The sequence below is a fragment of the Neodiprion virginianus genome, chromosome 7 (genome assembly GCF_021901495.1).
Source record: "Neodiprion virginianus isolate iyNeoVirg1 chromosome 7, iyNeoVirg1.1, whole genome shotgun sequence".
Lineage (NCBI taxonomy): Eukaryota > Metazoa > Arthropoda > Insecta > Hymenoptera > Diprionidae > Neodiprion > Neodiprion virginianus.
In genome coordinates, this window is record NC_060883.1 from 24414354 (window position 1) to 24440010 (window position 25657).

Genomic DNA, 25657 nt, shown 5'->3' on the forward strand with positions numbered 1-25657 from the left:
GCGTGAGGGACGCGTGAATCTTCTCGGAATCCAAGCCCAGCCTCCGGTAGATCGTGCGGCAGATATAGTTTTTGACGGAGAAGAGAAATCTGTGCGGAGAGAGAAGTGCGTGGGCAGGAAATCCGTGCTTTCGAACGATGCCTGCGGATGCGGATCATCCCCCAACGATTTGCTGCGGGCTTGGATTCCACCTGTGGCAGCTAGGGTGGAATTCCCGCTGCGGAATCGACTCGGAATCAGGCGGTCACACGTAAGTGTTTGAACAGGAGATAAATTCATCTGTATAAGATTGATTTTCATTTCTGCTTATTTATTTCATTCCGTTTCTCGTTCTTGACATTTTTTTTTTTTTTTTTTCATCTGAATATTTTCACGGCGAACTCACGAGGCAAGCCAGCATGATCCTGATTGTGACGGAAAATACGTTACTTAAATACGTCAAGTTACGATTTAACTTTATTTATTTATTTATTTATTCTTGTGTTGGACGTAGAAAGCTACTCGTCTCGAATCAGGTGAGAAAAACGAGTGATCCGTTATCGTTTGATGGGAAATTGATAATCTGTTATGTATTCTGCGGAAATTTCAAACCCTACCTTGTTTTATCAAGCGATCAAGGGACGGTGATGTTTATTTTAATAGGAATAAATAAATAATGTCAAGTTGGGAGATACGCTCAACGAGCAGATGGGATAGACAATTACAGGCATGGGTATGCTTTGACGGGATAGATGTTACTTTTTAGGATGTGCAGATATAATTTATTTCGTCATTTATTCTTAATCATTTCAATCTCACCATGCAATTCAACTGACAATAAACGTTCTCTCCGATTGCCAATATCGACAATACGGCAATGATAATCATAAATCTCTTATACCGAATACAATAGAAGACAAGAGATACATGGTAGAACATAATATCCAAGGAACGCGAGTCCAGCACCGCGTCCTGGGCTGTGGTTTTATCCATTAGCCTACAGGTACCGGTTGAAACACTGCGAGGTAAAGGATTCACTGAATCAATAATACCAACCCTTTATCTTTTCACCCACAGCCAAGTTTCATCACGTATTTACATTGCCACTCATGCTCGGAATGAATCGTCATTATACTTAGCTACGCGAATGATGCATGATCAAAAAGTTGTCACTTACGCATTCGATTCAAACCTCGTGCCTCATTCATTAGTCAGTGCAAATTTTTTTCCCAACACACAGGCGTGATGTCACTGTTCGTCTGTTGCAGCGTGACGCGCGTTATTCATAGATGGAAAAGTATAGTTTGCGTAATATGAGGAGAGATTAATATGTTTTCAAGAAAACGTGATGTTATAGTCTGGAAGATCGAGGAATCTTTAATCTCGCTTATAACGTATACCGACGTGTTCCGCGTATTCTATACCAGCGCTTGCCCCTGCATAATTACATTCCGTATATATTATACACGTATGCCGACGTACGTAGAAATGGTGGAAAATACGCGTGTCGATTCAAACTGGATCCGTCTTCTTTGCGACTTGACTCGTGTAACGTTTTCGTCCGACGGCATTGTAGTCAAAATAAAACGATGCATTAAAATGACAAAAAAAAAAAAAAGAAAAGATGAGAAATCATAAAAAAGAAAAAGAAAAAAAAATGAAATAAAAAGGACGAAGACCCCCGCGTCCCATCCAGGCACCGAGCCGTAAAAGAAGCAACGTTTTCATTTCGACAGCGTTGTAGCTGCTGCTTCCACCCTCACTCACTCACCCCCGCGATATCCTATCTCGCTATCTTTATACGGCCGTTGGATGACACGGGAGAAAAGATTCTCTCGGGCGCGAAAGCAAAAAGGAATCAGGTAGATACGCAAATATAATACCCAGGATTAAAACGACCGCAAAAGGCGCTCGGTCGCAAGTCTAGTGCGTAACCCACCCCTGCACTCTGCCTCGCAGTACGCGATAGTGATCATCGACCGCGGTGAGACGACCGACTGACTTACTGACTGACTCACTGACATGACGTCTTATCAGAGTTGGAAAAATTTACCAAAGACTGGTCGTCGAGTCGTTGGTCGAAGTGTCCGGGTGCCTGGTCTGCAACTCGCACTGCGGACCGTGAAGGGGCTGTTTGACGTGATGTTGACGGTGGTGATGTCGCTGGTGCCGCTGCGGCTGCAGGGGCTGAGGCTGGGGATGAGGCTGGGGCTGGGGCTCGTGGTCGTAGCACTGCTGATAGTGGAGAGAAGACACGGGCTTCAGAGTGTGGGCCTGTAATTGTTTCTGGTGCGCGTACCGTTGCGTCGTGCGTTCCATAGTTTCTATGCCGAGCCTGGTGTCCTCGACCTCCCGGGCGCACTCCGACTGCTGCGGCTTCCCGCTGCAATCAGTCAATCAATCAATCAATCGAAACCGCGAATCGGGCCAATTCGACCGGGTCGCTCGCTCGTCTCGAATCTGGAACGTACCTGCAATGAACCTGCTGAAGTGCCGGCACCGTGTTCCGGGCAAAGCAGCAGTGCTCGGTCCGGAGGAAACACACGAAGCCCATTATCAGTATGGAGAGAACGGTGAAACCGGCAACGGCACCGATCACCAGAGGGATCTAGGCGGAGTAACGAGGAAATAAATTCACCGAATAAAGTGTTACAATTTAGGGTGGTCCTTAAAAAACCGGGACATTGTTGAGATAAGAAGTTGAAAAATTTGGGGAATTATTTTTGAAATATATGGAGCCGGTCGAAATTAAAGAGTTACCTTTCTACGGACCACCCTGGTATTACATTACAGGGGTTCAAACCTGTCCCGGCTCGTTCACCCTGAGCATCAGGGTCCGGCGATCGCTGCCTCGGTCGTTCTCGACGGTGACGTTGTACAAGCGCTGATCCTCCTTGGCTGTGCTGGTTAGCTCGAGGATGGCGGCGTAGCAGTCCTCGGCGAAGGCGAGGGGCTCGAGGTCGAGGGCGCGGTATCGGGACTCAAGGACCTCGCCTGAAACGAGAGGTAATTCCCGCTGATTCGCAAAGTGACGTACCCCTGTCGAGTGATCGTCTGTACAGTCCGTGAGGGTTCGTTTATTGGGGGTGGGGCTGACATACTGTCCTGACTGACAACGGGTTCTAACCAGCGTGAAGGCGGATTCTTCCCCATTCCCAGGCGACGAGCCGCGGCCGCGGATCCGAGCACAGCCTTATCTCGAGTCGCGCCGGTCCTCCTTCCGTCGCTGAGACGATCGAGGTCTCGGAACGAGCCGGTCTCACCACCTGCGAACACCACGGAAGTCAGAGAACGCCGACTCGACGGAGCATCCGCACCCCGGATGCGCCGCGAATCCAAGCTTACCCTTGGCGCGCCGACGACCTGGAGGGAGACCGGGTCGCTCCTCGCTTCCCGGGTGTTGCCGTTTATCACGTTCAACGCCAGGCAGATGTACTGTCCCTGCTGATCGTAGGTTACGTTGTTCAGGAAGAACCGCTGCCCCTGCCCACGGACCTGCGGCTCTCGGCCGTCCGGAAACACCTGCAACCACCTGAACCCAAGGGTCTCGGTTATAGACGTCGATCGACTTCGGGGGTGGAACTGACCTGTATTCGGGCGGCGGCATCGCGTCCGCGTAACACTCGAAGGATGCTCCGGTGTAGAGAAGCGCCGTCGTCAGACGCTCGGGACCCACCGATGTGATCTTCGGCGGATCTGAACGAGAGACGTGCACGGAAATTGGAGATTGAGCCGCAGACTCCTGTATAGGCAAGATATCGCTGGCTACAGAGACGGAAACTCACAGTTTATGGATATCTGGAGGGACAGAGGGCTGCTCTCCCCAACCGAGTTCGCCGCCTCGCAGAAGTATCGCCCAGCGTGGCTCCGTTGAATCGGGGAGAGGATCAGGGTCTCGTCCCTGCTGACCACCTCGGTAGCTCCCCCGAGTCCCGTCGACCGCTTCCAGAGGATCGAGGCGGGCGGATTCGCGTTGGCGACGCATCGAACGGCCAGCCGGTCCCTGTCTTCCTCCAGGTGGACGCCGCCTCCCGGTGCTCCGACCAAACGGGTCTCCGGGGCGTCTGCGGAATTGGCCGCAAAATATGCCGGAATGGGTTTGAAATTTGGGAAGGCATCTCGAGCAGAAATTTAGCGCCGAAATTTTACCCTACCGAGGTTCACGTGAACCTACTTTAAAGAAAACTGAAGCTAGAAATCGTACGTTCACCCTCTGAGTTACGAAAATTTAAGAGCAAATCCTACGTCGGATCTCCGACTCTGAAAAATTAAAGTGCCAAACCCTACTTTGACCCTCTCAGTAGACGATTGAACCTATTTTCACGCTATTCAATCTTTAGCTCTTCCGTTGGACCTGTTACTCCTCATATATACATGGATATATTATTACAGCGACATTCAAACGTTGACAATGAATAATCCTAGGGCTATTTCGATATAACTTTCATAAGTTTCGGTAACATTTGAAAATCAAGTATCGCATTTCAAGTGTATTCATTCAACATTCTCACGAATACAGAAATGGCTGTATATTTATATTTATATTATATTTTGACCGAGTGAATGTACAGAAAATACGATTAAACGCGTGTGTAAACCGACCCCTATTTATTGGGATTTTAATTTGATTTCACACGTTTCAATCGTATTTTTTGTATTTCTACCACAATCGATCAGAATCGACGGACCTTTATCAGCGGGTTAGGATTTTGAGCGTTGAAGGAGGGTTTCAAACGAGCAGGTTTAACCCTGCCTCTGGGGGATGAAACGAGGCTCCAAACGTACCCTACTGTGAGCCTGAACTCGGTAAATCGATAAATTTCGGACATTTTTAGCGTGAAACTAGGGTCTGACATTGAATCGAAATAAAACCTACTCTACTATCTTGAAGCCCTACGCGGGGGGTCCGTCGAAGCAGGCGCTAAATTTCGACCGGGGATGTCACCCTGGGGCGACGCGACTTACAGCGCACGTCGAACCGCACCTCCGTCGCTAGGGTTGAACTCGGGTTGGCGTAGGCCGCGTGCTGCGCGACGCAACGTATCGGCTCACCGTAACGCGACCTCTCCGCCAAAACATCGACGACGCTGCGCGCCATCCACGTCCGAGGATTCTCCTTCTCCGTAGAGTTCACCTGCGGCCGCAGCGGCCGGATTTCCGTTTCGCCTAGGTACCTGGGACAGGAAGGGTGCGGAGCACCGTTCATTGCCTTCGTTGATTTGACGCGTTTGTGCGAATTTAATACCGCAACGATTGCACCGGACGACACCAATTCCGATCGAAGATCGGCTGGTTTCGCAATATTTATCCTCGAGTATCGAATGTATTCGTAAAGAGGGTAAGTGAGAAAGAAAAAAAGAACGTGATACAGACCATCGCAGCAATGCCGGGGGGTTCCCGTATCGGGAGGCACAGCTTAGGTGAGCGACTTCGCCGGCACGCGCCGTCACGTTGCTTCCTGGTAGAATCGTGATTTGTCCGTATTCGATGTCTGGCCGTTTCGGACTCACTGTGTAAATACAGATTTGCGTCGTTAGTCAGGGGGCGAGGGACGCACGACGTTCACCCTTTTCAGTCATAGTGGCAAGTATTCCTACCATCTTTGAAAACATATTTCTTTGCGATTTATTTGCCATTCCTGGGAGTGTACCAAAATTATTGCGATATAATGTAAGTTGTTATTGTTAGAAACAAATTGATAGAAAGAAATCGTGAAAATTGAAGGCATAATTCATTTCCGAGGAAGTTACCCTTCTACATATATACATGTTTTGCATAAATTATAAGTTCTTGGGATCACTGATTGCGGATCTGATCTCGGATTGTATCCGCCATCTTGAATTTGTGAAATATGATTTTAGATTCGTATTCATATAATACTATCTCATTGTAAAAGTTGACTCGGCACAATAATGTCTGACTCAAAAGGTTCGTCCGCAGCGTTGCGTCGTCGCGGCCGAGGACTGACCGCGATAACGCGTTGCGTGTGAGTAATACGTGTATTATAATGGAACACGCATCTCATTCCCGATAGCAAGGACACGTAATGCATACCTCGTACTACGAGTCGCGCCGGGTCTGAGGTAAGCGCATCCTGTGCGGCAAAGTCGCTGAGCGTAACCTGGCACTGCCATATCCCGTCGTCGAAAGTTAAATCCGCGGAGCGAACCCAGAGGGAACAATCCCCCGCGTCGGGGGCGGCCGCCCACTCGTACTTCTTCATCAGCATTCCGATCAGCTGCGTGGAAAATATTCACCTCGTACGTCGTTGTGCGTGCACAGTTTAGGGTGGTCTTCGAAAAGCTCATTTTTGAGTTTCGACCAACGCGCTCCCCAAATCGGTTCCACGTAATTCGAAAATAATTCCTTAATTTTTTCAGATTGTTATCTCCACTCTGACTCGTGCCCCAAACGGGGTTTAATTTCCCCGTTAAACACTTTCAGGGACACACCAAATCTACCCAACGGGTTTTGATGAAATTTGGTACAGGGGGGTTTTCGTGGGTCGCTGATTATGAAGGTGAACTCGATTTGGGGGGCACGCCGGTCGATATTTAAAATGGACCTTTTTAAGAACCTCCCTAATGGACATACGCAGACGATCTACCGCAGTAGACTGTACGATTAAACCTGCAGTCGGGTATTATTACATAGGTATACCTATTCGGAGGGAATTTTTGAGAAGCTGAAAACGGGGCGAAAAATAGAGGTCTTTTCGCAAGTTGCGGGCTTCGCCCACCCTCCGTCGGCTCTGTTTAACCCCTGGCTCGTCTCAATCCGGCCCGTGTCGACGAGCCCTCCTCGAGGCGCTCGCCTCTGGAGAGGAGGGCACGACCAGTAATCAGCGTAATGCACCCGCGGCCGACACACGTCGAGCGCTAAGCGAGGCGGAGGCAGAAAAGCAAACCGCGCTTATACTCCGCAGGCTATACGCGTACGTCTGTATTATACCTACGCGGCGTTTTTTCTTCTTTTTTTTTTTTTTGATTTGTATTCATTTTATTCTTATTGGTATAGGTATGGTTGCAGGTTGTATATCGTGTACGCGTGCAACATATATGCGGACGTAATGATTATTTACGGAAAAGCTGACGCGGGCATCGTTCTTCACATCTGCGCACGAAAGAAAGAATTTTCGAATAAATAGAGAAAAACAAAAAAATGTTAAAAAAAAAAAGAAAACTCCGGTAGTCAGCGATGCCCGTCCGGGAGTTGAGCTGTGGAAGAGTATTTACACACCCGCGGTGCGACTCGATGCGGGTGAAATTCTAATCGAACGACGGCTCGGCCCATCCAACCGTGGCGAGAGTTCTTTTTCTTCGTTCTTCTTTCTTTCGTTCACGACCTCGCAGCGCGCGCCTTGATATTCCTTACTTTTTGCTTTACTTGATCTTTGGGCTCCGCGATCGCGGGCCAAGGATGAGGGGGTGAGGGGGGCAGGAAAGGACAGGAGAAGACGAGGGGCCTGAGAGCGCGAGGGTGATTTTACGTCGACGAAGTCCGCGGTTGGGGTTGGCTTTAATCTGAGCACCACGCAGCCACCGCGTTACCATTGCTTTTTTACTTTTCTCTCCCGTTTCTTTTTTTTTCTTTTCTTTTTTTTTTTTAAGACCCTCGTTGGATTGTAATTTATGTAGCACGACGTCAGCGTCGGCTTGAAAAAGAGAGAAGGTGGCTAGAGGCGAGAGGTGGAAGGCGAAAACCCGCAGGGGGTACGATAATTGTATTTTTCAGATATAAAAGCTCCCGCTAAGAGAATCGCTCTAGATTTTCCCCCAACCCGGCTTACCTAACAACACAGCAGACTTGAAATACAGTCGCTCCCCGGAAAATTATCCGTGTTAAGAATCTGGTCTGCGGTTACATCTAGGTACCAGATACCGAATATGGGTGGCAATAAGAGCAACAAGTTTACGCGACGTTTACATCGGGCATGTTCACACATGTGCGTAATTCCAAGCGCATATACGGTAGGTACATAGAGCGATTCTGATTCTAACGATCAAAGGAATCCCCGTCCCATGTTCGTCCTTTCGTTTTTCATACACCTACGTGTAACGTAGGTACACGCAAGCATTGCACGGAGAAAGGAAACGAGCTTCCGAGGTGTTTAATTGGCTCTGGCATACGAACCTTGTTGTCTTTCTGCCATATGCATTGTCCCCGCTTGTCGCGCACCCGGCACGAGAGCTTCGCGTCCTGGCCTGGGTTGACCTCCGTATACCCCGGCGTCTCCTCGAACTTTTGAATCCCGAGGCACCCTGCAACAATCACGTACGTACGCTTCAGCACACTCTTACGTACCCTATAAGGCGTATCATCACGCACGTACACAGGTAGTGCGAAACAACTCTAGAGGGGTTAACGAGTGCGCAGGCACGCAGCAACACGGCGACGAGGACGAGGACGAGGACGATAACGCGATGTAGGGGCGCTCGGGGAGGCGAGACGAAACGAGCGAGCAAAGATTTTTCATTTAACTACGATTTCCCCGGCGAAAGACCCTCCCTCTCATCCCTGCGCCACTTTTTGCTGCACCTAGGCTTCTGAGCGATCGAGTTTGGCCGGCGTCGAAATATGGATGTGTTGATACAGCGTGTACGTACGTAAGTACGTGGTGCCCTACACGTTGGTTTGTGTAATCCTATATCCTCGCCATGGGACCACCAATACGAGTATACGCTGAGAGGATTTTACCAAATTTTCTCACACGAATGTAGACGCGCCTATACGCGGGAACCGTGAGAAATTGGTTTTGTTCTCATTTGGACGGCTCGTCGCTGTAGCTAGATACACGTCTTATATGATACTGTGAGAATTCCCCGAGTCCCTTGCGAGAGTGAGGAAAATTGTTTCGCGGGTTCCGATTTTTCGGCATAGATACCATTTTTTCCCCCTATGCTCGACGCTCACTACGGAGATCTTCGAATCAAACTCGCATCGATAGGTGTTTATTTAATTCATTACCTATTATGTATAATTAACATAGTATGGAAGTCACATGGAACGGATACAGAAAATTCAGAAAGAACCAGCTTCTTACTTATGTAACTACGGAAAGAATAAAACCCCACGATATTCCGTACATACGGTTCCAGATTTACGTGTACTTTGCATAGAAACACAGAGAATTTTCCATCTTCCCGTAAAACCCATATGCGCATCTGTCTATCCGTGACACACGTGGGCTTCACATGTGCAGCGTATACCGCATCAGAGCAGGAGGTGGAAGATGTACGGTGTGCCGTGTATGTTTGAATCCATACATAATATACGCCCACACGTTTTCGCACACGTACGTATAAAGTGTGTATGGGGAAAGGGGGGGCGGAGGGAAAACGACGCCGACGACCACCACACGTACAAATAATGCAGAGGCAAAGCCGCGTACGTTTTGCGTTTGACAAACGGGCTTCACCGGGTTAAATTTCTCCCTTTGTGCCACCTTTCCCCCCCCTCCCCCAGCCTAGGCTCGGCTCGGCTCGGCCCGGCTTCGGGTCTCCGGTCCAGCCGAGCCCGACCTCGCGACACGTCCGAAAACGTACCTACAACACGTGGATTAATCCGTTTGCACGATCAACATCAAACGGTAGCTGTGCCCTACTGGTCTCCACCCAGCGTTTGCCGAGGTTTACTGCCTCCCGGCGCGCCTGTCCGTCCGTTCGTCCGTTCGGCCGACCAACCACTCGCTTGCCTCACTGACCGAGGAAAGTTCGAAGCGTCCGACCCATAACGGCCGCTTCCACGTACCGCGCTCTCCGCATGATCGTACGTACGTATGTACGAGCATACGTGCGGCGTGTGCCCGGGGCCGGTCGGCTGGCCGATACGGTAAGTTGTCACTTAGGGGAAGGCGATAACTTTTAACGCCTCGCGAAGACGGATCGCCCGGCAGAGTCGCGTCTGGTGATCCGGCGATTATATGTGTCGTTGTCTGTCTACGCGGCGGGAGGAGGGGGAGGAGGAGAGGGTGGTCGGAAGGGCTGCAGAGATCGCTCGTGAAATATGTCTCGTAGACGATCATGCAGCCTCGTTGAAAAACCGTTCGATTGTGCGACTGGGAGATATCTGGTTCGAGTCGAGTAGGGTGAGGTTTTTTTTTCCCCGGGTAGAGAGCCTAGGAGAACGAAAGAGCGAGAGACGGAGAGATGGAGAGAGCCGAGCCGCTGTATAGACGAAGAAAATAAAAACACGATATTAACGCACCGCCATCGTTGCAGCACCGCCGCTCCGTGCCGCTTTTAGCATTATTCCCCGACCGCGAGTAGGAACGGGGGGCCGGGGGCCTTGCACTCCGCCACCCCCACCCCCACCCGCCGGTCCGGGTTACCGTCCGCATCGCCGGGATTGTGCAAATGTGCGAACCTGTGTTTATGGTGGCGGTGGTCGCCCTCCACAGCCCGCACGGTCCTCTTCTCTCCTCTCCTCTCTGTGCGCGGGGTTTCACTCCCTCCCTCCCTCCCTCCCGTTGTGGGAGGAGGGTGGAAAAAGAGTAGGAGGAAAAATGCGGGAGCAACACGCCGTCGAGGGAGGAAACGAGAGGGAAAAAGAGGGACGGAGTAATAAAAAAAAAAAAACCTCTCCGAGGTGGGGAGTGCCGACGAGCAGCGGTGGCAGAGTCTGACGCTGTGTGTTGTGCCAAGCGGCTACGTGTGTGCGATGCTTTTGCGATCTATGTGCACGGGCGGATAGGAACATGTGTGCACGTATATTTCGGCCGCTCTACGTGTACGGTTATTATACACATAGCATGCACGTGCGGATACGGGAAAAGAGAGAAAGCGAGGATGGCGGAATGGGGTGGGGTGGGGTGGGTTGGGCTGGGCTGGGCCGGGGGTGGAAAAGAGCTCGGGATAAAGGTGGGCGAGTGGCGGCGGTGGGCATGAGAGGCGAAGGCGGGCAGAGAGAGGTGGATTCTGGCCCCTTTTCTATTTTATTTGCTTTGCAGTCGCGAGGGACGACATTTTTCACAGAGCCGTGTGCTTTCAACTGTTATTTCAACAGAAATTCACCACCGGGTTACTATTGTCCCTCAGGATATTCGCGTGATTTCAAGGCTCCCCTTCGTCCTATCCTTCTTCCTTCTTTATTTCTCTCTTTCTATCCATACACCATTTTTTTCTTCTTCTCTTCAACCCTTCGCTCCTTTCGCCATACCTACACCTCCTTCGTTTTCGAATTTTTTCCCGCGCGAGTCGTTTCGCGCACTCGGTCATACACCTTCTTATATTCGTGCCCGCGTTATACATACGTAGGTACGACGTATAACTCGGGGAAAACCTTATAACGGCCCGGGGGTGGAATCCGTCGAGGGTTCTGAGTGCAGGGGATGGGCGAGGAGGCGCGTCGATTCAAGAGGCGCGTTTGATGATTCAAACTCGGCGGCTCCGTAGCAGGGCAAGGAGCTTTCACCTCCCTTTTTAACCTCTACACCATACATTCTCTGCCGGTTTATACGTACACACCTCGTGTCGTGGGTTTTACACGCGAGTTTGTATCCCTCGCCGGAACGCGTGCACGTTACTTCTACGAAGTGTAATAGAAAGGTACACGATGCGAATCGTTATATTTCTTCTCGCGCTTCTCCACCCAAGAGCCGTTGATCAACGCGGGGTTTGACCCTCTCGTTAACCCTCGTTGATCCTTGTTGGCCCTTCGTCGCCGTCGTCGTCGTTCGTTCGTTCGTTCGTTCGTTCGTTCATTCGTTCGTTCTCTCCTCGGAAATCCCGGTCTCGTCCCTGCGGGACCAGTTTGTTTCACCGAAACTTTTCACCCCTCACCCTCCTCACCCTCCTCCACCACCTCGCAAACTCTCTTCGCGCCCTGTCGCCAGTCAATTATCGCTCTCTTTTTCTCGCCTTTCGCCGCCAGCTCACGTATTGTACGTATACAAAACATATCCCACACAATATATTTATTGTAAATCTACGCTCACGTGTATGCATACAATATACATATACCTACATTTGTATACGTTGAAATGCGTTATAATAATTGTTACGCTCCGTCGAATCGTGTGGAGGTTTTTTATATTGCGCGGCACCGTTCGGATACGTTTCACGTATAGTACAGCATAATATGAGCGAAAAACTCTCGGGGAAACTTTGGGTTTCGGGTCAAAGGGTAGGTGGGTAGAAAAAAAGAAAACGAAAAGACAGCACAACAAAGTAAGAAAATAAAAAAAAGAAAAAAAAAACAAGAAGGAAAACGAAAAAAAAAACGACGGAAAGGAAGAGGAAAAGAAATTACTTTCTCGCTCGAGGGAAATTGAACGCGTTTATATAGATATACTACACACGTGTGCGCACGTGAAGATTATATATGTGTTGTCGAGTAGGTTGGTAGATATACACATATATATATATATATATATATATATATGTTGTACACCCTCCGTTCGAGAACCGAATCTCCCCAATACATACACGCATGGAGAGAAACGAAATAGTTGAGGTAACTAAATTTTTGGCTGCGTGTGTAGAGGTAAATGGGTATAGGTATAAGCTGTATATATGATATAAGCGCGAGCGTGAATCTTATGCAATTTATGACGATGAAAATTTATCGTGCAGGGTGGAACATATATCATAATACGACGCGGCGAACATACGACATCTCTCCTTCCCTTTCTTACACTCTCGATGACAAAGTGTCCACTTTTATGCGCGACAAATGTCAAACTAAAAACCATGATAATAACGTTGACTACGTACATACCTGCAATTCATAATTTGTTATATATATATATATATATATAGAGAGAGAGAGAGAGAGAGAGAGAGAGAGAGACAAAAGGAACAAATTATGATTTGCAGGAATGTAGCGATGTAGAGTAAAAAAAAATAGACTTATCCGTGTAATTTAATATTTACGAAATATACAAGGATGCAGTTTCTCGCAAATGGAATGAATAACGAGTTGATGAAATAGAAATTTTACTTTTCGCTAGCACGGTAGGTAGGTATGGCACGCAGCCGTGTTGATATATTATGCGTTTGTTGGTTATTCCGAAAGCGGCCTGAAATATGCGAATAAAAAAAAAAAAAAAAACTGCCGGGCCACTTGTAGATGACGTATATATGTAATATTGCGAAAAAAGCTCTACGGCTGTTGTGTATGCGCCCCGCGTACAAGTCTAGTACCTACCTACCTACCGCCGTTCTTTCTCCGTGAATACCGGAAATGGCAGCGAAGGGGAAGTGGGGGGAGGAACTGGCGGAGAAGAATCGTTAATTGGCCGGTAACTGCACCAGGCCGGTTTCCCCTGTCGTGCGAATGAATTGGCCTGGCCTCGAATGGCGTAAAAGGGGAGAAAAAGCCAACACGATGGAAGAGGAAGAGGATACCGCCGGTCTCTCTAGGCCGCGGCTTTCACCCTCCGCGTCTCGTTCCTCGACTTTGGCGATGGGTTCGATTTGTTACCCGGCCTCTGGGGCGGGGGTTGTATCGGGGGACGTGTCTCAAGTTCCCGCGGTTCGACGGTCGGGGTGCGGTGGCAAGCATAATCCGGGGCGAGGAGAGGCCGCGGCTCGCTGAACCGTTAAAAATAATTAAATTATACCTGGATTCGAATTAATTTCATTGCCTTAACGAGCCCCACCCCCTCCACCTCGCCGCCCCCTTCGGCTCGACTCGAATCTCTGTTCTCGTTCCCAACTCGGCTTCGCTCGCCGCAGTCGTCCGTGTTCTTTTTTCTATCCTTCCTTCCTTCCTTCCTTCCTTCCTTCCTTCCCTGCAGCACCCGGCTCCCTCTCTGTAACCCAACTACACGTATATGTATACGGACCTATACACCGCTCCAATTAATAACGTCGGGCCGAGTATAGCGGCACGGAACCGCAGAATCCGCCTTTTGCCGTGTTTTCGCCACCCCCGTCCTTCTTCCTGGAACTCCGAAAATTTTCACGCCGCCTTTGTAACGATTTTTTAATCGGAAACTCGACCGGCTATTTTCGGGGTCATTTTTTCCTCTTGAGATTGGAAGCAACGTTGTGCTCCGGGGTTTATTAATCGTCGGGGAAAAATAACGATGGTGTAATTTTCGTTCGAAGCTGACGAATACCTTGACAATTGTACGCGGGTTTTGGTGGACCCAGCCGAGTCGATTCAAGAGATGGCGCCGAAGACGCGCGTAAACGGTTCGTACAAAAATGGCACCTCAACCGGGCAGTTTGGCATTGAATTGTGTGCGTCGGTGTTCGAGCCCGCATGGGACGGAAACGTCGGTTAGAGGCGAACGCCGCGCTGCCTGTAGGTTCGTAAGAGGCTTTGCCTGCCGGGGGGGCACGCGGCCCGCCGCTTCGTCGTTACTTATTCATTATAAATGGTCTTCGCTCGAGAGGTTTCCCCGCAATTAAGACGTCTTTTGTCCTCAGGGGAGGGCACTTAACCACTCGGGACTAATATACGAGTACCAACCATGAACCGGCGCTGCTCCCTCTCTCTTCCTAATCCCCCTCCCCGACTCACCTTGCACGGACCGTTTTCCACGCGTAAGCCAACTCGCAGGTGGGTGCGATCCTCGTACCTACCTGTACATCCTTACAGGTAGACGTCCAGAGCCTTCTTGACGATTCTAGGGCCTGTATCGTAGCACTTGCGAGTTTTGCGTACCTTCCAGGCTGACGTAACAGATTTCATTTTACAAAGGCCTTTTAGACCTAGCTTCTTCGTGTTCTGCACGAGGCACGGTCGGCTTTTCGCACGTATACTTTTCGTACCTACGCCCGCAGTCTAGCTGGCCACTCGCCCACCAGCTCCGTTTCAAATAATAAGTTCACCCTTCTTCGCTCGAACGTTACAGCCAGCCAAGCTGCCGCCTGTATACTCATTTCTGCAATGCATTCGTTCGCACACTTCGCTCGTTTGATCCCCCTTCCAGATCATTCCCAAGACACTCGGATCCCTCCCGAGGGATTCCGTCACCCCTTGCTCTCCGACTCCCCAGCATCTTACGTCACCCACGGTTACACGTGCTTCGTAAATTCTTGTTTTTAACTACACGATGTTCATACGCGATGACAGCAATTCTTCAATTATAGTATAGATATGTATTTACATGTTGTATTTTTATACACGTGTCGGGAACATTTTGTCGTTTGTTTTTCAACAAAAGCGGCTTCGTTCGTTTGAAACGATTTCAGGCTCGAAAAGTTTGTTTCATCTCACGACTAATAATAATTACTTATATATGCAAATCATGATCCCCTCCTCTCCGTCAAAGATTGGATATTTTTGCCGAAAACTCGTGACGGTTGTAACAAAAGATTGGCGATTTGGCAAGAAAGAGAAAAAGAGAGAGAGAGAGAGAGAGACAGAGAGAGAAGAAAAGTGAAAATTGTAGTATTTTACTTAGAAACTTGGAAGTTGTTCTTCTTCTTTATACATATACACCTGGAGCTGGAGCTTCGATTTTTTCTACGGCACGACAACTACAACGTTGATAAAGCTGATATATTATACCTGTGAGAATCTCTTGAAGTGTGAAAAAAATGCTCCACAACGTGTAGGATGGCTAGGGTTATAAAAATCACCGGGTACTAAACGAAACTTTCTTTCGTACATTTCACCGGAAGACATTTCTTTCTTTTGCTTCTTTATGCATTTTTCACGGCAAAGAGCACTCTCGCATCGTTTGTAAGACGAGGACTAAACGCCGCGCGGAGATGGCAAACCTGCGGTACATACGGATCGTCGACGCATAATGTTACACGCAAGAGACACCGACAGGCGACAGCGCCCGTTACGAACGAACGAAGTTACAGGTATGCCCTTGCGGGCGTACGAAATTGAAAAAATCCCAGCGTGCGTGGAGGCGGGGGCGGAGGGTAGCGGATTGTTAAATATTTGTTCATCGTTAGCCGAACGGTGCCCCGGAGGGTTGGCGCGCCGGGGGGTGTGGGGGGAGGGCGTCGCGGCGCGAGTCAAACGTCCGGGGCCAATTAGCGTTAATTACGGGTCCTTTTCCGCACGGGATTCGGGGGCGAACAGAAGCTTCGCCCCGAGCCGTCCGCCTCCGTAGGTTGTGTTTTGATCCCTGCCCCGTCCGCCGTTCATCCCACGTTCCGCGAATCTCGCGAGCTTCGCTCTCCGACCCGAATTCGGTCGAATCGACTGTACGAGAGGGGCGAATACGCGGAAGGAACCAGGCGGCTCGAGAGGAAGCGGCGATAATCGTCGCAGCTCATTGCCGGTAAAAAGCGTAATTACTTTTACACGCGATTCGAGTCAGTGGGTCTCGGCCGCCGGGACACGCCGGATGTGCGGAATCGTGTACCCACGTCGGGGGTTGTTGGCAGGAACACCGAGGAGCAGGGGTTTAATGGACGCGGACGACCGGGGCTGTAAGCCGCCCCTGTCGCCCCTGTTCGGCAATAATGCCGCATTACGGCGTATTAGAGCGTATTTTGCGAGCGTCAATATTGACGGAAGGTTGAAACGCCTCCCCTACCGCCCTTCTCCCGCCTATCCCCGAAATGACGATGACGCGCGCGTACGTCACGGTTATCATCAAGACCCCGCTTCACCCCCATTCTACTCGTAATACTTTATCCCAAATACGATCATTCGCTGGAACGTTTTGATACGGTATTGCACGGTTGTTGCGTGTACAAATTTTAGGCGAAATAACTCCTGCATTCTCCCGTCGCGTACCGTGTATAACTCTTCGTTGTGCTTACACGAATCGGTCGAGAGTAGTTTTCAAATCCCGACCCAAGCAGACGACGAGGAGTTATCGGTTAACTATTCACAAAAATTTTAATACCGATACGCTAATCATCGTGAATCCCTTGCACGGCGCAAAATGAAAAAATTTACCCGCTTAGCCCTGAAAAATTTCCATGTCCCAGCCTCATCAGAATTTATTTAGTATTTCAAATGATCTTTGTTACTTCGTATGACTATTAAAATATGCAAGTAACAATTTTGATAGATTTTTTTTTTGGATCTTACATCAAAATATTTGCGATTAGCGATCCCGAAAACCCCCGAGTAACAAAATTCGGATCAAAATATTGAGTTGAGAAACGTGTGACCGAAAGGGTTAAGGAGCTGGAACCATTTTCATTTCATCTTAATTTTTTCGCCTCGACTACAATTTTCTAGGGAGTCTGGTAGGCGTGGTGGTTAAAAAGTTGAGAAATTTCTATCGCAGTCTCCGTCGTATATCGTTCATCGTCCCGTATATTAATATATGTATATTATACACGTGACGTTGAATATACGTCACGGTTAATACCACGACGGTGCGTGTCGTTGCCCGTTGGGGCGAAAGAGGGGTCTAGGTACGTGTCGCGAGGGTGAAAAAAAAAATAACGGTCCTAAAATTACGCCGGCAAAACATTACCAGGTCACATAATCTGGCTCGGGGCATAAGGGCAGGTAATGCTTGGCAAGGGTCGACCAAGGGCCGTGACCCTGAGGTACGGCCTTATAAAGTTCCTACGGGGACTCGAGACCGGCGCGTAAAGTGCGGAATGGCGCGAATCGCGGAAGGATTATACGCCCGGCGGAGACGCACATAAGCGCGGAGGCTGCCTCGCGAATGAACCGTAATACTGTCTGCGGACGGGCCGCAACAATGGGTGTCCCGGTATTACGCCGGCGCGGGAATGGGACGAAACTTTTCAGCCCTGTGAGGCATGCCGTATATCTATATACGCCCCCGAGAAACAATACCGGGCGTTGCGGGGGGCTGATACCCCCCGTCACGGTTTAATTAAACGCATCGTCAGCTCCGTACGACGACCCGGTTGCTCTTGCGCCCCGGCACACCGTCCTCCACCTACCGCGTTGATCCACGCGGACGCGTAACGCAAACGTAACGGCTCCGTGCCTTCGGCCTTCTTCCTTCTTCCTTCTTCCTTCTTCCTTCTTCCTTCTTCCTGTGTCCTATTCGGTAGGTATATCAATCTCGGCGCTGCTCCGCCTGCGGGCTATGCGTGCGATGCGGGACGATGAAGGGGAAGCAAAGAGTCGGGATATATTCCGAACGCCGGTGTTATGGCCATTGGAATACGTTGCGTGGTACTGTAAGACGATTCAACCTTTTGCGGCACGGCGTCTCATATACGTATGAGATACCATTCTTGAATCGGTTATTCAAGATTTATATTCAATTTTTGAGATACTCGTGTTTTTTTTTTTTTTACTCAATTGATGATATTTTGATAGGGGTCACCATAATTCCACGAATATAGTGGGCGCTGTCAATAAACAAAGCGTTCAAAATGTATGTTTTTACAGAATAAATGTATTTGCGGCAAGTTTGTGGGGACTAGAAAAGTGGAACTCTGTAATCTCGGGTTTTTGGGGTCGCTGAAAACGAATCCGACGTCAGAATATCAAAATTCAAGATGGCGGGTCAATACAGCGGACTAAAAATATGAAAATTGATCCTATTCGCTCATGTCAGATTCGCAATTTTGAATATTGAAAATATCTCAGATCCGAGCCAATTTTTGAAATCAGTCACCTCGAGAACCCTTGTATGCCCAGTTTCGAGGAATTTCAAAGGGTCAAGTTGTTGGGGAAGTTTTATTTGCTCGCGAACGTGGCCGGCAATACCGATCAAAGCCAATTAATCTTAAGACTTAAATAATCGATGGGAATTGGGGCGAAGTTGGACAGTCGGCTGCGACGATTATATCTCCGTGAGTATTCAGTCGAGGCAACCCTTGCGCCTCCCTCCCTCCCGCCCGCGCTGCCAGGTCCGCCCGTCTACCTACATTATACACGCTGCAGGCCATGTGGGCGCATTAACTATAATCGCGTGGTCGAGAATCGCTGATACAACCGTCTTCCTTTGTCAGGAGCCGGTGACCCGCGGGACGGTGGAGCTGCGGTACCGGATAGAAACCGCGGAGATTACGGCGTAGCGATTAAACGGGCACCCCCCTTGATGAGAGCGGTAAGTATGTGCGAGGCACGCACGCGTTGGACGGATCGGGTCGCGGTCGGAGAAACCTCGCGGCGAATTCGGTATAAGTGGTTATTTCTTGGCACGTTAGGCGAATTAGGTGTGGGCGCCCTGTCGTTCCGGTACAGCGTCGGGTTATGCGCTCCCCGTGTACGCTGTACGGCGTCGCTTTCTCTCCGCAGGGTGAAAATTTATTCGGGGAGCGGCGGAGAACGACGCGAACCCCTTAAATCACATCCCCTCCCCTAACCCCCTCACCCCCTCGCCACCTATCCTCGACGCCCCCGGCGTTTCGCGTCCTCGTGCCACGCCTCGGGAATAACGGTGCATATTTTATTTCCAAAAGCTGGCCGCATTCACAATTTGCAAGGACGTTATGCAAATTCAACCCGTCACGTACGCGCCCCGCCGCGCCGAGTGCCCTGCCCTCTCTATATCTCTATATATCTCTATATCTACTATACATGTAATACGGAAGTACCGCCGGCGCTGCACATCAACCCACCGGACAGGGAACGAAAAGGCGGAGGGCGAGATAATGATAATACATCAGCGCCAGGGTCAACCGAAAATGCAATATCGAAAATTGTCGGCTTTTGCAGGAAGAAATAAGAGGCGAAACGAATGTGAACGCGGAGGGTGACAGACGGAGGTCTAACGCCTCGCAGCCCCTTTTCATCCCCTTTCTGAACGTCTGTACGTTCGAGCTGAAAGTGCAGCCGCGGGACTCGGAAGTGGGCGGAAGAAGTGCATACGCGATACGAGTCTACAAGTACGTGTGTAGTTTCGGCGTGCATACCTACGACGTAAACGGACGTCGCCGCGACGGCTTACGAGAATAAAATACTCCCCCTCGGTTATACAATTGTACGGTAATGAGAATGACTTTTGCCTTTTGGTCGGTTTTAGTTGCGTCGCGTTGGTGAACGTTAATTCGAACTGCCACAAATGTGACAATTGTGTTCCAATTACCGTTGTACGGACGTTTCCTTCTCCTATTCTCTCTCTCTCTCTCTCTCTCTTGTAATGTGTATAATTTTTATTTACTTTTTCGCTTGTTTTTTTTATTTTTCAGGTCGAGTCCAGGGAACGATGTTTTAGTATTTATGAAGAACTGCGCGATATATCTCGTCGGACAACCGCGCGTTGTCAACTCACCGCGCGATGTAATTTCACGGTGAACGCAGATCGCGGAACGTGGAGCTGGAAAAAGGTCTGCGGTAGATTGATCGTTCTTCGCCCTATCGAGGGACACTTTTGCCACACACACGCGCACACTCCTCCATACATACACACATACATGTCATACATAATAAATATATATATATATATACATATATATATATATATATATATATATATATATATATATATATATATATATATATATATATATATATATATATATATATATATATATATATATATATATATATATATAACCATGTATATATAGCGATGTACACTTCATTTCGATCATCTTTTGCAGCCACCTCGCACTCCCGAGTGTACTATAGATGTATACAACTGCGCGGTTATAAGTGTAAGAAATGAAAAATCACCCAGCATCCGCGTGTAGCATCGTAAATTTGTCAGCGAACAATTCTGTCGTGAAATTAAATTTTCAGCCAGAGTGATAATTGAAACAGATATCTGTTTTCACACAGTTCAGGTTCAAGCGTGCAACAGACCAGCACAATTCGACCCGTTTACGATAGTAGCAAATTTTTAAACCATCTATTCGAAATAAACACCGACCGCACGCGTAGGCCAGACGCGGATCGTATTTCCGGCCCGAGTTACACAGGAAACCGCAACTGCATCGGCGAGAGCTGTTACATTTCCAACGGTGATACGTGTAACGTTTTATTGGAAAAATAAAGGACCGAGATAACGAAGCAAAACAGATTCACACCCAACGCCGACGCGCAACGCAAAACGTTGCAGTAATGGCATGTGTTTATACGCACGTGCACGCATAAATAGATCGGTACAAGGCCGATTCTGGATCCAGATCCCTACTACCGATACTTACCGACATCTTGCCCAGCCTCAAACCCTTCGCCGCGATGACGATGTTGAGTCCGGTTGAGTAAGACGTTGACAAACGTCCGTAGTAGGAATCTGGACACCGAACCGGCCTTGTGTCGCTATTTACGCTTGCGAGGCGTGAAATTGAAAAAATTCCAAAATCACGCATCATGTCCTCCCTGTCTGCGTGTGACGCGCGTGATGCAAGCATCGGGGCCGGACTCCGTTGTAGGTACACCGATTGATTTCTACGGGGAGGGTAACGGAATATGGGTGGTTGGTGGGTATTGATGCGGTGGACGGACGGGCGGACGGTCGAACGGACCGACCGACGGACGGACGAACGGACGGATGGACGGTGTTTCGCAATCAGAGGCAGCCGGATTATCTGCCGTTTATCCCCCGGCCGAGTTCGCTGATTTGGCGAGCAGCGAGGCGGACCGAGGAGAGGGCGAAAAATTTCATCATTGCGGTTGATGCAACCGTCTGTATGCTACGCGCAACGCGTTCGTCTTGCGCCTATTTTATACACCGTAAATTTCTTTTCCCAATCCTCGAACCTCCCCCCGCATGCGTTGCCTGTGTGGAAATGTACATTCCTGCATTATATGTATAGGTATATAATCTCATACATCTGGGTATATATTATATTATATTATATTATATTATATTATTATATGTACACCGACCCTGTAAACGTATACATATATTTATATATGCATGTATGCCGCGAGGAGTAGGGGGAAAAATAGGAGGGAAAAAAAGTTCATCGCGTTGGATATTAAATCGGAGCCTCAGTGAAGAAGAAAATTTATGCCCCTTCGAATTGAGACGGTGGCGGCGGTACATGTATAGGTATGTACCTACACACCTAAACTTGTCAAATTTATACCAACCTGAACGTATCTATTGTTGAAGGAAACTGTACATTCACAAAAAAAAAACATTATTCGCAAACTAATAATAATAATAATAATATTAATAATCATACCAATAACAAAAATTAGGTCGAACGATAGGAATTTCAAATATGATATTTCTTATGTCAAACGTTTAGTACAAATTCGCTAAGTAAAAACGACGTATTTTTCATTAATGGAGTATCAGAATACTTATTAACCGCAAATTATGTCGGAAAAAAGAAAAAATTGTACGACTTACTCTTTAAACATGATGTACGAATAACTCGGATAAACTATCAGAGTTCGTCTTCCTTCTGAATCTTACTTACGAATTTGATGACGTGCTTTTTACTTGCACTTATTGTTAGAATAGTAAGAAGTTTACGATGTACGCTCGCAAAAATATTATCCTGAAACATTTTCGAATAAATCTTCTTCGCGAGTCTATGTTGACAATGTACTTTTCACTTTTACGGAGAAAAGTATAAAGAATTCATAAAAAGTACGTGCGTGCTATGAGAAAACCTTTGTTTAACACTTTTTGTATAAAAAATCGCCCCGCCCGCTTTCGTCCGTGATAAATTTCCGACGTAGGTACACATTATACGCAATTATAACGGATCACACGTCGCGAGTATGAAGTTAATTTCTTTTGCCGCGGAATAACTGGATATATATCAGCTACTGTAATACATCTGTAATAACGGGTTAATATAATGTCAGGCGTGCGTTAGGCTGGGAGATTATCGTGTACCCTGTCGACGACACATATACAATCACACACACACCCATATACTCGTATATATATATGTAACATTACATCGGCGGGTCCTTTTCATCTCTTCGTTAATCCGGGGTACCCGGAGGACGAGGACGAGGATAGAAGATGGGGGGAAACGGGGCTGCGCGACACCGCGGAGGAAATGATATTTCACAAGGAGATGTGACGGTGTCCGTTAGAAATCCCTGAGATCTCGTCTATCTCTCCGCCTCAGGTGACGTGGTACAAAATCAGACAGTCCCCTGCCTCGGTACCCACGCACCTCCCGATCGGGAGTAAAGACGCGCCGGACGAAACTGATCCTCTACGGCTTAGGCGCTTCGGCCTCACGTCTCTTGCCGGTAAGGCGAGAGATTTTAACGCGCGTCGTGGTGAGATAGAGGATAGACACGGTGTCGAGGCACTCCAAGGCAGGCAATGGATACCGCTCCGCGACTCGGCGAACTCCGGTCAGGCAAATCTTTTCACCCCTGCAACGCGCGTTGCGGAATCAAGTCTGGGGGAGAACTCACCGTCGGGGAGGAGGAGGGCCGCGGCGATGAGAAACCGGAGACAGCTGGACCATTCCGAGAGCATCCTTATCTCGCTTTCGGGTACCTCTTATCGTCTGTCCTACATTAATTCAGCGGGACGCGCGACGCGGCGTGAATGGACTCGAACTTGCTCGTCGAAGTTTCCGCCAACTTTTCCCTGCCGTCCGGAAACCCCTGAAAGCCTCGTCTCTCCTCGCGAACACGCACGCGGGAGAACGGATCTCCTCGGCGTGCACCCCACCACCCGTTAACCACCCGTTTACCCCGAACAGCTTTCTCACTTCCCGGTGTTCCCGGGACCCGCTCTGCTCGGGATACCCAACGCTGCGCGCCGGAGTCTCGACTTCGACTGTCGGCATCACGCCGCGGTCCAGGCCGAGGGCGAGGGCGAGGGTGCGGGCGAGGGTGAGGGTGAGGGTGAGTTCAGGCCGACTGTCGCGCGCGCCCCGCCGCTATACGTTTCGCTAGCAATTCAACCGCGAAAATACCTCTGTATTATATTATGCACGCGGATGCACCTTGCTGCGTTTGTAGACGGGCGGAATGCGCGCTTGCCGGAATCGCGTCGAGCCTACCCTTGTCAATCCGTCACGTTTCAACAAAGAATTTGATCTTCCGGAAAACGTTGGTAATACAGGAGAATTTTTCTCTTCGTGGCAGAGAATTGCCCGTGCCGAAGCTGTAGAGTTTCGTTGAAAATTCATGAATTTTACGCTACGATAAACGCAAGTGTCTATGTATATATACACATATACCGGGGCTGAGGAACATGTAAACAGTAGATATTATTTTTTGAATCTTTGAATAAAAAAGTTTCTCACAAAACTGTTATTATTATATTACTAATGTACACTTTCAAGTCTGCGTAAAAGTTTTCGGAGAAAATCGAGTGTTGTTTCTGGATAAACCGTTGTAGAATTTCAGGGAATTTCAAACCTCATCTTGTGCAGACCAGCCAGGTGTTTTTACGCTCGCAAAATATAAGTTGGGTATACGATGGAAGCTTCGAGCAGAAAGGTAGCTTGTTTAAGGTAATTGATTATCGATCGGTGATGGTAATTCAATAAAAACCGCTCTTTGTTCTCCTCAAATTTCAGGGTATGACCCGTGTCCCCGGATTTCGACTCTCAAAATCCATAATATTTTCCTCGCGAAATTAGGTGATTTCACTCGGGAGCGAGTCCCGTATTAATATATCTGCGTGTTACGTTCATTTTCTCATTCGTATTCTCACAGCTGCAGATCGTGCGAGTGAAACGTGATATTGATATCTTTTCACCGGTTGAGATTTCGCCCTGCGGCGGTATAAAGCCTTATGATACGCTTGTTTTCTATTCCGACACGCGAACGGAGTGAGGAGTTTCTCGGACTTGTTGAATAGCCTCCGCCCCCAGACTTACCTACGTCCCCCGGCACACCCCGCTCCGGTAAATGCTATACCTAACGATCCTAAGAGGGGTTGTTACCAGGGTGAGGTATTGTAACATACGTCGCAACCAAATCCCCGTCGACAAATTCAAAATTGATCGGGTGATTTCGAGGTGTGAGAAAAAAATGCTTGCTTCGTTCGTTTCATTTCTCTTTATTGCACAGTATCTTGTCATTGATATACAGTTGGGTAGTATCTACATCGGTTTGTTTCTCTGTTTCGTGCCTACGTATCGCACCGTGTCGTGTTGGGAAGAAAATTGTTTGATATTCCATTCCACTCCGGCTTGTTGAATAACTTTAGACACAAAGGCTTTTCCGGCATTGTTTACCAAGGAAACTCTCCCCGCAGTTATGCGTATCTTAGAAGCTGAAACCACCGCTACTAAACATCCGAAACATGGCCTTAAAAGTTTCAATTCCAAAAAAACGAAACAATTCAAACAATTCAGCACAATTTGGCAACAACCTCGACTCTCGTTCGGTCCCTCCTACTTCCTGGGGGGTTCAGGGGTCGAGCCGTTTTCCGGAGAAGGGTTGGCGCCGGGCTCTTGGAAGCTTAGAAATCCACCAAGTCGCGCAGCACTTACAGGCACATCGCGCCACGGGGAATCCTAGTCGGGTTCGTTGGGTTACTCGACGTCGGTAAAACGAGCACGTCCCAAAGGAACGAGACTCTGCAAAGGTAGCGACACTCCCAGTCGCGGCATCAGCAGCGTTGCTCTCGGGACATTTACCGACACCGCGAACCATCGATTTCCGGGTTGTGCCACAAACGTGAGAGGAAATTGTCGGACGGTGGCTGAGAAGGCGAAAAATATTCCGTCGACGAAGAACAGCGGCAACGGAACGTTTACTCCTCGATTCCGGTCTCGCCTGGGTAATTTCCCGAAGCAAACAAGCTGGAACTCAACGTTACGCATCTCGGATCTGCAACTTTTCAGGACCTCGATCCGATTATGAACAAAAAGCGCCTTTCGCAGCTGCCGTTTACCTGGCAGCGAAGGACCAACTGCAGTGGTCACGAGTAACCGATGTCGAGAATGAAAGGGAGACGGAGTTTCGGCGAAGCGACCGTCCACCG

At 48.7% G+C, this 25657-nt stretch overlaps 2 protein-coding genes across 3 annotated transcripts in view; one reads left to right on the plus strand and one right to left on the minus strand.

Moving 5' to 3' along the window:
- The window catches only part of LOC124308661 (semaphorin-1A), a 30314-nt gene extending 29422 nt beyond the window's left edge, over window positions 1-892 (plus strand). Inside the window, exon 11 of the mRNA XM_046771584.1 lies at window positions 755-892. Within this exon, the coding sequence (XP_046627540.1) occupies window positions 755-860 (106 nt within the window). The 3' untranslated portion in view covers window positions 861-892. The remainder of the gene's footprint in view (window positions 1-754) is intronic.
- Window positions 34-23476, minus strand: LOC124308662 (kin of IRRE-like protein 2). Of its 2 annotated transcripts, XM_046771585.1 has the most exons (12): window positions 23125-23476; window positions 8113-8240; window positions 6034-6217; window positions 5353-5488; window positions 4945-5153; window positions 3765-4043; window positions 3567-3675; window positions 3325-3511; window positions 3107-3245; window positions 2783-2973; window positions 2451-2587; window positions 34-2362 (listed from the first exon to the last, which is right to left on the minus strand). In XM_046771585.1, exons 1-12 carry the CDS (start codon window positions 23186-23188, stop codon window positions 2029-2031), a joined length of 2097 nt encoding a protein of 698 aa, XP_046627541.1. In that variant the 5' UTR covers window positions 23189-23476; the 3' UTR covers window positions 34-2028. The 2 variants fall into 2 exon arrangements, with proteins under 2 accessions (XP_046627541.1, XP_046627542.1); XM_046771586.1 differs by lacking the exon at window positions 6034-6217.
- Window positions 23477-25657: the final 2181 nt, after the last annotated feature.